The sequence below is a fragment of the Ictidomys tridecemlineatus genome, chromosome 11 (genome assembly GCF_052094955.1).
Source record: "Ictidomys tridecemlineatus isolate mIctTri1 chromosome 11, mIctTri1.hap1, whole genome shotgun sequence".
NCBI lineage: Eukaryota > Metazoa > Chordata > Mammalia > Rodentia > Sciuridae > Ictidomys > Ictidomys tridecemlineatus.
The window spans coordinates 122,955,748-122,970,332 of record NC_135487.1 but is presented as its reverse complement, the minus strand read 5'-3'; the positions used below and the strand labels follow the sequence as shown (position 1 = coordinate 122,970,332).

At 35.8% G+C, this 14,585-nt stretch overlaps 1 protein-coding gene and 1 pseudogene across 1 annotated transcript; both read right to left on the bottom strand.

Moving 5' to 3' along the window:
• Window positions 1–3,072: 3,072 nt before the first annotated feature.
• On the bottom strand, window positions 3,073–6,069 carry LOC144368730 (endoplasmic reticulum chaperone BiP pseudogene; annotated as a pseudogene).
• LOC144368729 (rho GTPase-activating protein 29-like) lies at window positions 3,660–14,339 on the bottom strand. Its single transcript, XM_078027848.1, has 3 exons — window positions 14,328–14,339; window positions 8,827–8,935; window positions 3,660–7,096 (listed from the first exon to the last, which is right to left on the bottom strand). The coding sequence occupies exons 1-3, from the start codon at window positions 14,337–14,339 to the stop codon at window positions 6,246–6,248; spliced, it is 972 nt and encodes a 323-aa protein (XP_077883974.1). The 3' UTR covers window positions 3,660–6,245.
• Between the last annotated feature and the right edge of the window lie 246 nt (window positions 14,340–14,585).

The window sequence follows — 14,585 nt, the reverse complement described above, 5'->3', positions numbered from 1 at the left end:
ATTATAATTAAATATCAACAACCTAAAGCTTCAAACTACACAACAGTCCTTAAATCCTACAATCCAATAGTGACATCAGTTCATGTTAGCAGCGAGAAAAAGATGGGATCAGGGCCACAGTGCAGTGATCCCTGGCTGGTAGCTGAAACCTCAGGATGCAAGCTGCATCAGCACAGTGCACTGCCATGTGTATGGACACATATTTGGAAACAGCCCAACTAGAATCAAGGTCTATTTATCCTACAGACTTAGGTTCAGAGTTAGAAAGGACTTTCCACATGATTTAAACCAACATTCTTTCCCCAGAAGGATTTCTCTTTACAGTGTATTAAACATGGTTGCTATGGTCTGAATATGTTCTTCCCAAATGTACATATTGTGACAATCACCATTGTGACAGCAGCAAAAGGGACAATGAGCCTTACTATACTTTCAAAATCAACTTAAATTATTTCTCAATTCTAATGATATATACATTTTCACTGGTTGATAGTACAGGTAGAAAAAGTATGGAATGTGATTTATAAGTCAAAACATGTGATTAGGTCATGGGGCTCTATATTTTTTTAACAGAATGAATGCCCTTATATAAGAGGCTTCACACTTCATTCACATCACTTTCCCCGCTTCTGCTTTCTGTCATCCAATGACGCAGCAATACACACCATCTTGGACAATGTGAATATACTTAGTGTTACTTAAGTGTACACTTCAAAATGGTCTAAATGGCAAATTGTAAGTGTATTTTACAACAAAAACATCGAAAGATGCATTTTCTATTGTTCAGTGTTTCCTGCTATTATTTAGTGATCACATTCATTAAGAGCACTAACTAGCCAGGCACATTGGCTCATGCCTGTAATCCCATTGGGAGGCTGAGGCAGGAGAATTGCAAGTTCAAAGGCAGCCTCAGCAAAAGCAAAAGCAAGGTGCTAAAAAATTCAGTGAGACCCTGCTCTAAATAAAAAACAAAATAGGGTTGTGGATGTGGCTCTCTGGTACCCAAAAAAAGAAGCACTAATCAAAATTTCACAACCCTGTATTTGAGATTCAATTCTGCTTGCTGCATCTCTGAAAACTAAAAGCATGTCACTTAGCTAAGCCTCAGTTTCCTCATCTGTAACACAGGAATTATAAAATGCTTACTTACCCATTACAGGTTGCTGTGAAATTTCAACTCGGTAAAGTGTAAATACACAAAGAAAGCTCAATAAATGTTAAATCTGATTTTATTTTTAAGTTTTCAAACCAATTTTATTCTTGTACTTTGTATAAGGAAGGCTACAAAATGTCTTTACCATTAAAAAGGCCATTTGTTCATTTCTACTTAGTCATTAATGTTATGGAGAACTAGAAGACAACATGCCCTAAAACCCATTTCATACCATAGTCAAGTGATGAGCCCATGTGTTGACCACTGGGTCAATAGTTAATAATCTTAAAGTATCATACTCCAAGAGGCAACAATTTCAGAGAAGCCACAATAACTTACTGTACTTGAAATAATTTAAATATAATAATGTGTGTATAAACCTGTACATATAATTTTTATCATGTATAATATGATCATACAAAAAGATTGACTCACAATATAGTTCACACATACCAAAGAAGGCTATTTTATTTTTGTCCCTTTTACATCATATTTTAGGCAAGATGATGAAACCCCAAAAATAACAGAAATGGACTAGTTTCTAAAAACTGGGTATTTTATAAGTGAAACACATTCAGTCATCTACATCTCTCAAATTGCAAACAATGTGACTTACTGTACTCTCAAAATGAAGTTAAATGAATTATTGCTCAATTCGAATGACATATACGTTTTCACTGGTTGATAGTCCAGGTAGAGAAAGTATGCAACGTGATTTATTAGTCTAAACATTTCATGCAAAAGGATTTTTTTGGGGGGGTACTGGAAATTGAACTAAGGGACACTCAACTATTGAGCCGCATCCCCGGTGTTATTCTGAATTTTATTTAAAGAAATGGTTGCTAAGAGTTTTGCCATTGGTAAGGCTGGCTTTCTACTTGAGATACACCTGTCTAAGCCTCCCAAGCTATTGGGATTAGAGGCATACATCCAAAGCATTTAACCAAACGCTCATAATGTCAAGAGAAAATGCATTGAAATTAAAAATATCTGAAGCAAGCATTTTTAAAGACCATTTTAAAAAATAAATAAAAGGTTAAAAATATCATAAAATAAAAATTTATACAGATAAAGTTAAGAGGTTAAAAACTATCAAATGTATTAAAATCATCCAAAGTCAAATAAAATATATTTTATGTATATAATTTAAATTATAATATTATATAAATATATTATATAAATATATAATACATATATAATACAATTTAAAAACAATATAATTATATAACATTCTAATTTATATTATATTATATATAATACATTTATTTTATCATATATAATAAAATAAAAATATATAAATTATACATATTTTATGTATATTAATATATAAACGTATTATATATTAATGATAATATATTATATACAATTTATATAATATATTTACATAACATACTTATATATTTATATATAAATTATATATATTAATATATAAATAGATAAATAAATATTATATAAATTATATATATTACATATCAAAATGTTTATGATTCATATTGTTTTATTTAATATAAATTATATATAATATATGAAATACATATGTATTATAAACACATAATAAAATAATATATAAACTTAATATATAAATATTATTTTATTATATATAACATTTATTATATATCATATAATATATTTAGATTTATATTAATTTATATTATATTGCATTCATTGTAATGTAATTATATAATAATATAATTTCTATTATTAATATGATAATAATTCAATTATTATATTAGTATAATTTATATTTATATAATATATAAAACATAAGGATTATAGTATAATTATAAATTAACAACTTATAATATATCATATAGATATATGTAAATCTATAATATGTAGTATATAATATATAATATATAAATGTATTATAATTTAAATTATATAGTTTAGTTATTTGGCTTTAGATGTTTTAATGCTTCTGATAGTGTTTTATCCCTTAGCTTTATCTGTACAAATTTTTATTTTATGACAGTTCCAAACTTTTAGTATTTTTTTTTTAAATAACAAACATTTATTGGTGTCACTTATGGTAGAAAAAAGTTCCTACACCAGATTTCCATGACCCAATCATTAAATAGAACATTTATGAGGTGAACACACATCCTGACCCACATTTTTATATCCAGTTTTTTAAGATAGCCAATTCCTCCCCTCTCTCTCTTCCCCAAAACATGTGAGCAACTTCCAATGGAAAGCGGTAAACAGCCACTTGGGCTATAGCATTTTCAACTCCACTTTGAGGTGAAGATTCCAATTACATTGGAGACTTAAGTTCTCTCAGTTTTCTCCTAAGGAAAGTTCTGAGTCTAGGATTTACAACATTACAGCACTAGCAGATCAGTGTCTTCAACTCGTCTCTTTCTGCTGTATCCTCTTCACCAGTTGGGGGAGGGCCTCCACTTTCATTGAGTTTGCTGATAATTGGCTGAACAATTTCTTCTAGTTCCTTCTTTTTAGTTTTGAAGTCTTTAATGTCAGCTTCTTGGTGGTTTCCAGCCATTCAATCTTTTCCTCTACAGCTTTTTCCATGGTCTCCTTATCTTCAGAGGAAAGTTTGCTTCCCAACTTTTCTTTATCTCCAATCTGATACTTTAGAGAGTAGGCATAGCTTTCCAACTCATTCCTAGTATCAATGCACTCCTTGAGTCTTTTGTCTTCCTCAGCAAACTTCTCACCATCATTAACCATCTTTTCAATTTCTTCAGGTGTCAGGCAATTTTGGTCATTGGTAATTGTCATCTTATTTTTGTTCTCTGTACCTTTATCTTCAGCTGTCGCCCAAAGAATAACATTCACATGTATCTCAAAAGTGACTTCAATCTGGGGGACCCCACAGGAGGAATTCCAGTGAGATCAAATGTACCCAGAAGGTGATTGTCTTTTTTTCAGGGTCCTTTACCTTCATAGACCTTGATTGGAACAGTAGGTTGATTATGAGAAGCTGTAGAAAAGATCTGAGACTCTAGGTGGGTACCACAGTGTTTCTTGGTATCAGTTTGGTCATGACTCCTCCCACAGTTTCAGTACCAAGTGTCAGGGGCATACATCAAGCAGTACTAGGTCACCTGTATCTTGATCATCAGAGAGTACACCAGCCTGGACAGTGTCACCATATGCAACAGCCTCCTCTGGGTTTATGCCACAGGATGGATCCTTGCCATTGAAGAACTCTTAACAAGTTGTTGATCTTTGGAATTTGAGTAGAGCCACCAAGAAGAACAATCTCATCAATATCAGACTTCTTCAGGTCAGAATCCTCCAGTACTTTCTGAACAGGCTTCATGGTAGACCAGAACAGGTCCATGTTTTCTCTTCAAATTTTGCCTAAGTCAGGGTTTCAGAAAAGTCTTCTCCTTCATAGAAGGACTCAATTTTCATTCTTGCTTAATGTTGAGCAGACAGGGCGCACGTGGCCTTTTCCACTTCATGCTGGAGTTTCTGCACAGCTCTGTTTTCTTTCCTAACATATTTGCCAGTCTTCTTTTTGTACAGCCCGATTAAATGTTCCATAACACGCTGGTCAAAGTCTTCTCCACCCGGATGAGTATCTCTATTGGTGGCCATGACTTTGAAGACATCAAATTGTCAATGGGGAGAAGAGACACATAGAAGGTTCCACCACCCAGATCAAACACCAGGATGTTCTTCTCTCCCTCCCTGTTATCCAGGCCATAAGCAATAGCAGCTGCTGTAGGCTCATTGATGATCCTCATAACATTCAGGCCAGCAAGAGTTCCAGCATCTTTGGTTGCTTGCCACTGGCATCATTAAAATGGACTGGTATAGTAACACTGCATGGGTAAACTTCTTTCCCAAATAAGCCTCTGCAGTCTCTTTCATTTTAGGGAAAATCATGGCAGAATTTCTTCTGGAGCAAAGGTCTTAGTTTGCCCACCTCCAATATCAACCTGAATGTATGGTTTAGGTTTCTCTTCAAACACTTTGAAAGGCAAGAACTTGATCTTTTGCTGCACAGAAGGGTCATTCCCAGTACTGCCAATGAGCCACTGGGCATCGAAGACCATGTTCTCAGGATTGGAGGTGAGCTGCTTCTTGACTGTATCGCGGATCAGACGTTCTTCTTCAGGGATGAAGGCCACATAAGACGGCCTGATGTGGTTGCCCTGATTCTTGGAGATGATCTCCAGTGGCCGTCTTGAATACCCCGATGCACGAGTAAGTGGTCCCCAGGTTGATGCCGACCAGGGTACCCATGTCCTTTTCTTGTCTTCCTCCTCAGCCGTGCTGCACAGAGCAGCAGCAGAACTGCGGCCACCAGAGAGAGCTTCATCTTGCCCTAGCTGTTGGCCACTTGCTCTCCTCAGCAGAAAGCCAGAAGTCACAGGCAATCCAGCAACAGGCCACAGCTGAGCGCAGAAAGGTTACAAGTCTCTTACGCTCAAGATAACTCAACTCTGTCTGTCTGTGTTGTCTCTGCCAATGTCTCAAACTTTTTAGTATTGAATTGCATTTTCTTTCTACAATTTTGTTAATTACCATATGTAAAAATTAACAAGTAGAATGCTAGTAAACACAGATTCGCAAGCTTTTACGCCACTATGTAAATATTAACAAAGTTAAGTAAATTGCCAATGCTTCCATACATGCTATAACAACACAAGTGTTCAAAGATGCACTAGAACATTATGTGGGAAAAAAATATATTCATACCCAATCAAGATTTTTCAGGCACTTGCATTCAGAAGCATTTTATGAATCAGCACAAGGTTTGCTCCAAAATAAAGCTCATTTTTCCCTACTGCCCCTATTTGTTGAGAACAATATTATACATTAAAGATGCATTTACATGAAACATTTTATAGAGAAAATTATTTTAAATTTAAAATTATAATACTTATTTTATGCATAACTTCAAAAACACAGAATTTAAAGACAATACCAGTGAGCACTCTCATTCTATATGACTAAAACACTACCATTCTATATGACTAGCAAAGACAATACAAGGCCAAAAGGCAAAATATACATTTTGGCAATCCTATACAAAAGAGGTTCTGTTACAATATTCTATCATAAAATAAACAAAATGCATAAAAATGAAACAAGAAAAAGAAAAACTGAATTTTGACAACTACACAAACTGTGGCATTTCAAATTCAAGGTCTTGTAACTCTTCCATTTGTTTGAGCCTGAGTCCCTGGCACATTGGATTCAGGTCAGGTAGGCCGATCTCCTCAGAGTTCTCTTTAGGCTCAGCAGCTGGCTTCAAAGCATAAGCGGATGTGCTGTCTGCCTCTGGGACAGATTTCTCCACATGACTCAGGGGAGGAAGAGCTGTGCTAGGAGACACTGCTGCTGAAGGTGAAGCTGGTCTCTCCTCAGTCCCCCTGACTTTGCTGGTCGGGGTGGGTGGTTTGTAAAATGTTGTCCCAAGATGGGGCTGCAGTATTCTGGGTGCTCTTGCAGGAGCAAGACTGTGAGAATGAGAGGACAGTCTCACTGGTGCCTCTCTTGCTGCACTGGCTGGCGTGTTGGGCTGTGTGGCACCGTTGGAATGGTCACCACTAACCTTAATGCTCATTGTCACTTTTTCCTGGAGTGCACTTGGCACAATCACTGCACTCATGCCAGTTAAGTTCTTTGGTTCACATTGTTGTCCCTGAGTTGTTTGTGGAATCTGCTGATCAAAACCATTAATTTGGGAGCCCAAACTAGTAGGGGTATCTTTTCTATTAAGTCCTCCAAAGGTAAGATTCTGGCCAAACTTGTCTGAATTGACAATTCCCACATTTCTGCTGTTTTTCTCATTAGGGGAGCTTGCAAGATGGAACCTATCTACAGGCAAACAGCAACATCTGATCTTGGGGCTTGGCATAGGCCTCTGTATATCATTTGTTGTCACATCAGATTTCAGACTAAGTGGTTTCATGGTTTTACACATATTGTCCATCTTTTGTGATGATGATTCAAGTTTTTTGTAACCTGGAAAAGAAGAGATTGTTTTTAACTTCAAGAAGCTTGGTTAATAAGGAAGTGTGGTTATTTGTGAATGGGCATTCTCTCAAACAACAGAGTCTTACATATTTTTTCCAACATTAGTTTCTCAGTCATCTATGCAGAGGAATTAAAAATCCATACAATATTAAAGGCACATTTTTAATTAAAGCATTACTTTTAAGATTTATCTTAATAAAACAAATAGTCATAAAGAAAATAAAATTTAAAAAACACTTCCTGTAGTAACTTGTTTTAATATACTACCCATGAATGAATATTTTCTGTGTTAAGCCTTTCCTGATTTCAACAGGCAGACTATGGTAACTCTAGAAGAGTAACACTATTCTGCACACCAACAAACGCCATGTCCTGAATCCCAAGGACTTTGCCTGTCACTTAATCTGCTTTTCAGCTACATTCTGTCCATACTGAGGGCAACACACCAGAGAGGACTTGGATGCTCTTTCAGCTGATCCACTAATACAGTCCTGCAGAACTTCTAGCACCACTTCTAGCTGCCTGGGTGCTGGCTCAGCTCCAGCTCCATTTCTGCCCTGGGCAAGCCTAGTGCACTAGCCCTACTTGCCTTCTTCTGTCAAGACAACTCCTATGTGGAGATATGTTGGCATGTGGTGTTAATGATCTTCTAAAGAAAAGGCTCAGAATTACCTGGTATGTAATGAAAATGTCAAATATTTTAAAATTATTTATTGTTATTACTATACCTACCTGGGAATCCAATTTCATTGGACAGCGAAACAAGGTTACATTTATGAATGAGAGAGGATGAGGTTCAAACCCTGAATCAACAATAATTTAGGGACATGACCCTTGGCATTATTTACCTTCCTCAGACTGTTAGCTATGGCTTACAGGAGGCCAAGGATCATAGCACAGAAGTGCTAATAAGATCAAATCATATAAATGGAATCAGTGAGTCCAGTGCTTTTCTTTGCAGAGAGGTAATGGACTGTCTTTGTTTTCAGACTTTCTCAGGCTACACTCATTGATATTTCATTAATTTTATATATCAAATTTAACATTTATGGCTATATATTAAAAAATTCGGATTTAGATCTACTAAAGCAGTAATGAATGAAAGGTTTTCAACCCCCTTACCAGAAACCATTCACTGAAATAAAGCAATCAATAAACAGTGAACAAAAAGACTGGAGCCGAGAAAATGGAAGACATGTGTGCTTAATGTGCTAAAGTTAGGCCACAGGTAAAGGGACATCAAAAAACTTTAGGAGTCTATTTTTTTGAGTTTCAGGAGTCCAGCTTTTTTCTGTTTTGACTTTAATTGATGACAAAGAAGTAAAGGTGAAAACAAATCTCAGAAAGGGAACAAAAATAATTTATGAATTTCAAGATATCTTTTTACAAGAAAGAAACAAAGGATGATATTCATTTAAATGACATCATTAAACTTTCTCCATGGCTAGAAAAGTTAACTAATAAAACCTTGAAGTTTGAACTTACCTCAAATTAATACACCTTGTTTTTTTTTAAAGGATGAGTATTGTAGATGGACACAATATTTTATCTTTATTTATTTGTTTTATATGGTACTGAGGATCCAACTCATGGCCTCACACATGCCAAGGCAAGCGTTTTACCACTGAGCAACAAGTCCAACCCTCACCTTGGTTTTTCATCACGACTTCTTGGCAAAGTTTGAAATATGCAAAGATATATGGTACATGACCACTCACCAATGAGACATGCATCCCATTTTTCCAATGCATTTTGCTTGCATTCTGATTCCTCAAATGATGTAGCCAATTCATAATTGTTAATTTCGATATCTGCAGTGTGGATATCCTATTGATACAAGAAAAGTTTTAAACTAAAAGCAAAACACATCTCAAAAACAAACAGTTCAAAGACTATTAACTTGTTAACATATACATCACATATTTAATCCAATTCTGTAATGGTCAAAACTCACTTGCTTTGTAGAAAAATATTGTGACTTTGTGGAATGTTCTGTTGATATTACCTGTTTGGAAGGAGGGCTTTTATCCACACAAGGTGCAACAACATCAGTACTGGATGAAATATTTTGTGGCTCTAAGGACCCATCGAAGATCATCTGTGCATTGGTAATTAGAAACTCTACTAACAGGGCCTGATTGGCATATGCAGCAATAGAGGAGGAGATGGTACCAGGAGTGGTTGTAGGCCTGGGCCTCATCACACAGGGTCCAAATACCACCCCCAAGTTTTTTGAGTTCATCAGGTTTTCTTCGGAGTGGTCTACAACCCTGAAAGGAAGAACACATAAAGTGTATGAGATTTGCCTAATAGATGTCCTTAATGGTAGTTTCCTATGACTTGAGAAGGGTGGAGAAAACTCGGGCTATAGAAGACTACAAAACGTTTGTCAAGGGTCAAGGTTGGTGCGTCTAGGGAAAGAATCCTTTGTTTCATTATGATACTTACCACACACCAAACTGAGTTTCAGAGTACTATTTTAGGATAAAATGCATGTAAGTCGAAGGAACTACTGAACTCAATAGCAGAAGGAAGAAAAACACCTCTAAAAATTTAGATATATTCCCCGTTTCTTATACTGGAATCAGAAACATCACTGTCAATTTCTCTGTCACTGCTAGTTAGTTTTCTTTTTTAAAAAAATAATTTTTATGTAGAGATGGACACAATACCTTTATTTTATTTTTTTATTTTTATGCAGTGCTGAGTATCAAACCCAGTGTCTCCCATGTGCTAGGCAAGTGTTCTCTCACTAGCCACACTCCCAGCTGCCCACAGCTAGTTTTCTAGCTTAAATGATTCTCTCTCCTGAACATCTCTCTGTTCCATTGCCACTATCAATGTTCTGGTTTTACTTCAAACACTCTCAGCTTGTTATTTCTATGACTATCTAAGGAAATCTGTCTCTGCCTGGTTTAGCTATCAGGATGATACTAGATTCATCTAGGGGTAATATATCACAGCTTTTTATATATATAGTGAATGGGGTAGTTTTGCTATTTGTTTTTCAGAGGATTCATCACTGATGTATAGAAATGCTTTTGATTTATGGGTATTAATTTTGTATCCTTCTACTTTGCCAAATTCATTTATTATTCTAAGTTTTCTGGTGGAGTTTTTTGGATCCTCCAAGTGTAAAATTATTTTGTTGGCAAAGAATGATAATTTGAGTTCTTCTTTTCCTATTTGTATTCCCTTGAATTTCTTTCATCTAATTGCTCTGGCTAAAGTGGCAAGGATTATGTTGAACAATTTTTAGATGGAATACTTCCAATTTTTCTTTATTTAGAATGATGTTAGCCTTAGGTTTAGCAGAGAGAGCTTTTACTATGTTGAGGTATATTCCTACTACCCCTAGTTTTTCTAATGTTTTGAACATGAAAAGGTACTGTATTTTGTCAAATGCTTTCTCTCCATCAATTGATGTAATCATAGGATTCTTCTCTTTAAGTTTATTGATGTGATAAATTAAATTTATTGATTTCTGTTTGTCGAACCCATCTTGCATCCCTGGAGTACACAACTTGATCCTGGAGCATTGTTTTTTTTCATATGTTTTTGTATGTGATTTGCCAGAATTTTATTGAGAATTTTTGCATCTATGTTCTTCGGGGATATGGGTCTCAAATTTTCTTTCCTTGATGTGTCTCTGGCTGGTTTGGGTATCAGGGTGATACTAGCTTCACAGAATGAGTTTGGAAGAGCTTCCTCCTTTTCTATTTCATGGAATAATTTGAAGCCCTTCAAGATATGAAGAGTTTAAAAAAAACCTGTGGTACATATACACAATGGACTATTAGCTTTACAAGAGAATAAAATAATGGCATTTACAGGTAAATGGAAGGAGTACATGAATATCATGAAGTAAGTCAATCCCCCAAAATCAAAGGCCAAGATTCTCTCTGATAAAGAAATGTTGATTCATAAATGGGTCTCTGGTGGTGGAGGAACATTAATTGGGCTCAAGAGAGGGAAGGAAAGGAGGGGTATGGGTTGTGAATGATGGTGGAATGAGACGAACAGCATTACCCTAAGTTCATGTATGATGGCACATGTGGTATGACTCTACATCATGTACAGAGAAATGAAAATTTGCGCTCCATTTGTGTACAATGGATTGAAAAGCATTCTGCTGTCATTTATAACTGATTTGAACTAATAAATTTTTTTAAATTTTTATTTAATTTATTTATTTGTATGTGGGGCTGCTGTTCGAACCCAGGACCTTGCACATGCTCTACTGCTGAGCTACAATTCCAGCCACAGAAAATAAATTTAAAAAAATTTAAAAAAGGAGATCTTAATTGCTGTGAGAAAGGTGTAGCAGGCAAATCTGAATATGTGAAGTTCCTGATTCCAAGTTCTTTAGTGGGTATAGAAACTACATGGTCAACTCATCTGCCAGGTCCGTAAGATTTTTTATCAAGTCTCTAGGAAGGATAGCACAGTTCCTGCTACTGCTTGCTATATTGTAGCCTAATGAAATCAGATTTTCCAAATGCAAAATGCTTTCTTGTGTCTCAATGTCTGTTTCTCTCTGCCTCGTATGCTCTTCTTCACATTCTCTACCAAATCATCCCGCAGTTCTTAAAGTTGAACTCAAGGGCATTTGCCTCTTCTGCTCTGTCTCTATCCCCAAAACTTCCTCTGCATACCTACAAGCTGTGCACAGCTACCAGAAAAAGGAGGATGGTGAACTGTGGTTATGTACAGATCTGTACCCCAAGAGGATAAGCCCACAAATAGCAGAAGACCTATGTTTCCATCCTTGTTTAACCAGCCAGAGCCTGGCACACAGGAAGCATCTGAGGGAACCATGTTTGCTGCATGAACATATAATCAATGTATCCCTCTCTCAACACATAATAAGAACATCCTAAAAATCATTTTGAAAATCATAACACAACAATATAAATGTACTGAATAGTATTACCCTGTTCAATTAAAAATGGCTAAGATGGTATAAAAATTCTTACCTCTTAAGATGGATGATAAGGTAACGTAGAGTGTTAAAATTGAACGGTGGCAATTTTCTTAGAAGGTCCTTGGTTTTGAGAATAATTTGGTTGATTTCCATACACATATTTGGAGATGTGTTGTCTTCAGAGTTGTCCCTTTTGGTGTCCTGCTCTTGGTTAAAATGTTGGATGATATTTGAAAGCTCCATAAATTCCTGGTACCATTGGAATAAAACCAATGGCTCTGGTAGCTAAAGAAAGAAAATTATATTAAAAATACCTTTGGGCTGAGGTTGTGGCTCAGAGGTAGAGTGTTTGCCTAGCACATGCGGGGACCTGGGTTTGATCCTCAGCACCACATAAAAATTAATAAATAAAATAAAGGTATTGCATCCCGCTACAACCAAAAAATAAATATTTTGAAAAAATCTTCTGCCTGTTTTCTTTGTTAAAGTCAAGTATAAGTGAGAGTTACTCAATTAATTTTATGTCCCTTTAGATTAACAAAATCTAAAGTCAATCTGTATTTATTGATATCTTTTTCAGTACTGGAGATTGAACCTAGGACCTCAAGCATGCTATGCAAGCACTCTAGTACTGAGCTTCATCCCTGCCCATAAAATAAAAAATATATGTTTGGTAGAGTAGTGACTTAGAAAGCAAATCAAAATCTTGACTATAAATTATATTTATGTTAATAACAAATTAATAGATAATGAGTGAAATTCTAAACTTTCAATGAAGTTTAAGCTTTAAGCTTCATCATGGGATTTTAAAACTCTTCATCTCTATCCTAAACACATTATATTCACATCTGCCCCCCAAATAGCATAATCTTCAGCTGTTTTACTGGAACAAACATAGAATAGTGAACAAAATCTATAAAATGAATCAGAAACCCATGGATTTTATGAGTAAGGGGTAAAAATATCAAAGTGCTAAAGAGCATAGATTTTACTTGGGAAGAATGAAGATTAGCACAAGATAATATGACCTACAAAAACATACTGTCAACATCTCATGAAACTTTAAAACAGGCTGATTTGCCATGAATAGATCAAAAAAAGAAGTTCTTACAACAAATATCCACTGCCATAATGAATGTCAATGTTTCTACTGATCTACAATAGAAAATTCAGTGAACTGTTAGCTACCTGATGTCCTATAATATCTGTGGGGAGTGAAGGTGTTGCCCTGTGATCTGTTTCTATCTTCACCACTCTGGGATCTGAAGCAAGTCACTTCACCTCTTGGAGCTTTAGGTCAATGAGTCAGATAAAGGCTACTCTCTAACACTATTGCAAGAATTGAGCACACTTTCCAAATGAAAGTCTTAGACATACAAAATTCCTCAACAGAATGCAAGTTTATTGTATTAGACCCAATTCATCTCCTCTCCCTAACTGACTAAACAAGATTAAGGATGACACATTATGAGACTTCCAGTCATTCAAAGGTATCCACCTTCATTTCTCAGTTGAGGGGTCTGTAGAATGTGATTAAAGGGTTATCAATGGTTTCCTGGGCTAACTTTGTAGATCAAGCAATGTATACTTAATTTCTTTCCCTCCTGCAATTCCACTTAACTACAGTAGGCTCATAAGGACTAGGAAAATAGAGAAAACAAAAAGCAACAATTCACAAGTAGAAGAGCAGATGAATAAGTCCTGATGCAGCATTTCCAAGAGAACTGACCCTTTGTCACTCAACATGTTTTTCAGAATCCTAAAGGGACATGGACAATCATTACCAGGTCCTCTGATCTTGGGTTAGGTTGCAGGTGGGCCAGCTGAGAAAGCTTAGCTCTCTATAGAATCCTATCTCCACTTTATGTACTAGGGCAATCTCCTTCCTAAAGCTCTAAAAATTTTTTCTCTGGGCAATGGGATACAGAGGCTCTCTGAATCGAGGCATTGCCAAACATAAGGAACAGAGAGGTAACTGTCTTCCAATGGGGATATGTTGGCTATATACACACTGAAAGCACAGATCCTACAGTCTTAGTAACCCTGGCTCCCACAGTATTGGTACTGTATCTCTAGGAAAGGAAAAAACAAACCTTTCCTAGGGGACTGGAGCTATGGCTCATGGTAGTGCACTCATCTGGCATGTGTGAGGCACTAGGTTTGATCCTCAGCCCCACATAAAAATAAATAAATTAATTAAAAGTATTGTGTCCATCTACAATTTAAAAAAATGCCTTCCCAAGAAGATCACACCAGTCCCAGAAAAGGGAACTAGACATGTAACTAGGCACATACCAAACAGTCCATCTAGACCACTTTATAGTAAAGTTCAAAGTTTTAAAAAAGCCTTGATGTGTTCAAGTGCTTCCAAAGTGATTTCAAGTCCAAATTCTAATATATCTAGGCACCATGAAAGACAAAAATCAAAATGAGTAGAAAAAGAACAAATTGAAGGTGTAAAATGATGCTATTGATATACTGTCAACTAGTCAGATATGGAGAAAGAGCACTGGAAATGTAGCTGATCTAAATTGAGATGTGCACTAAATGAAA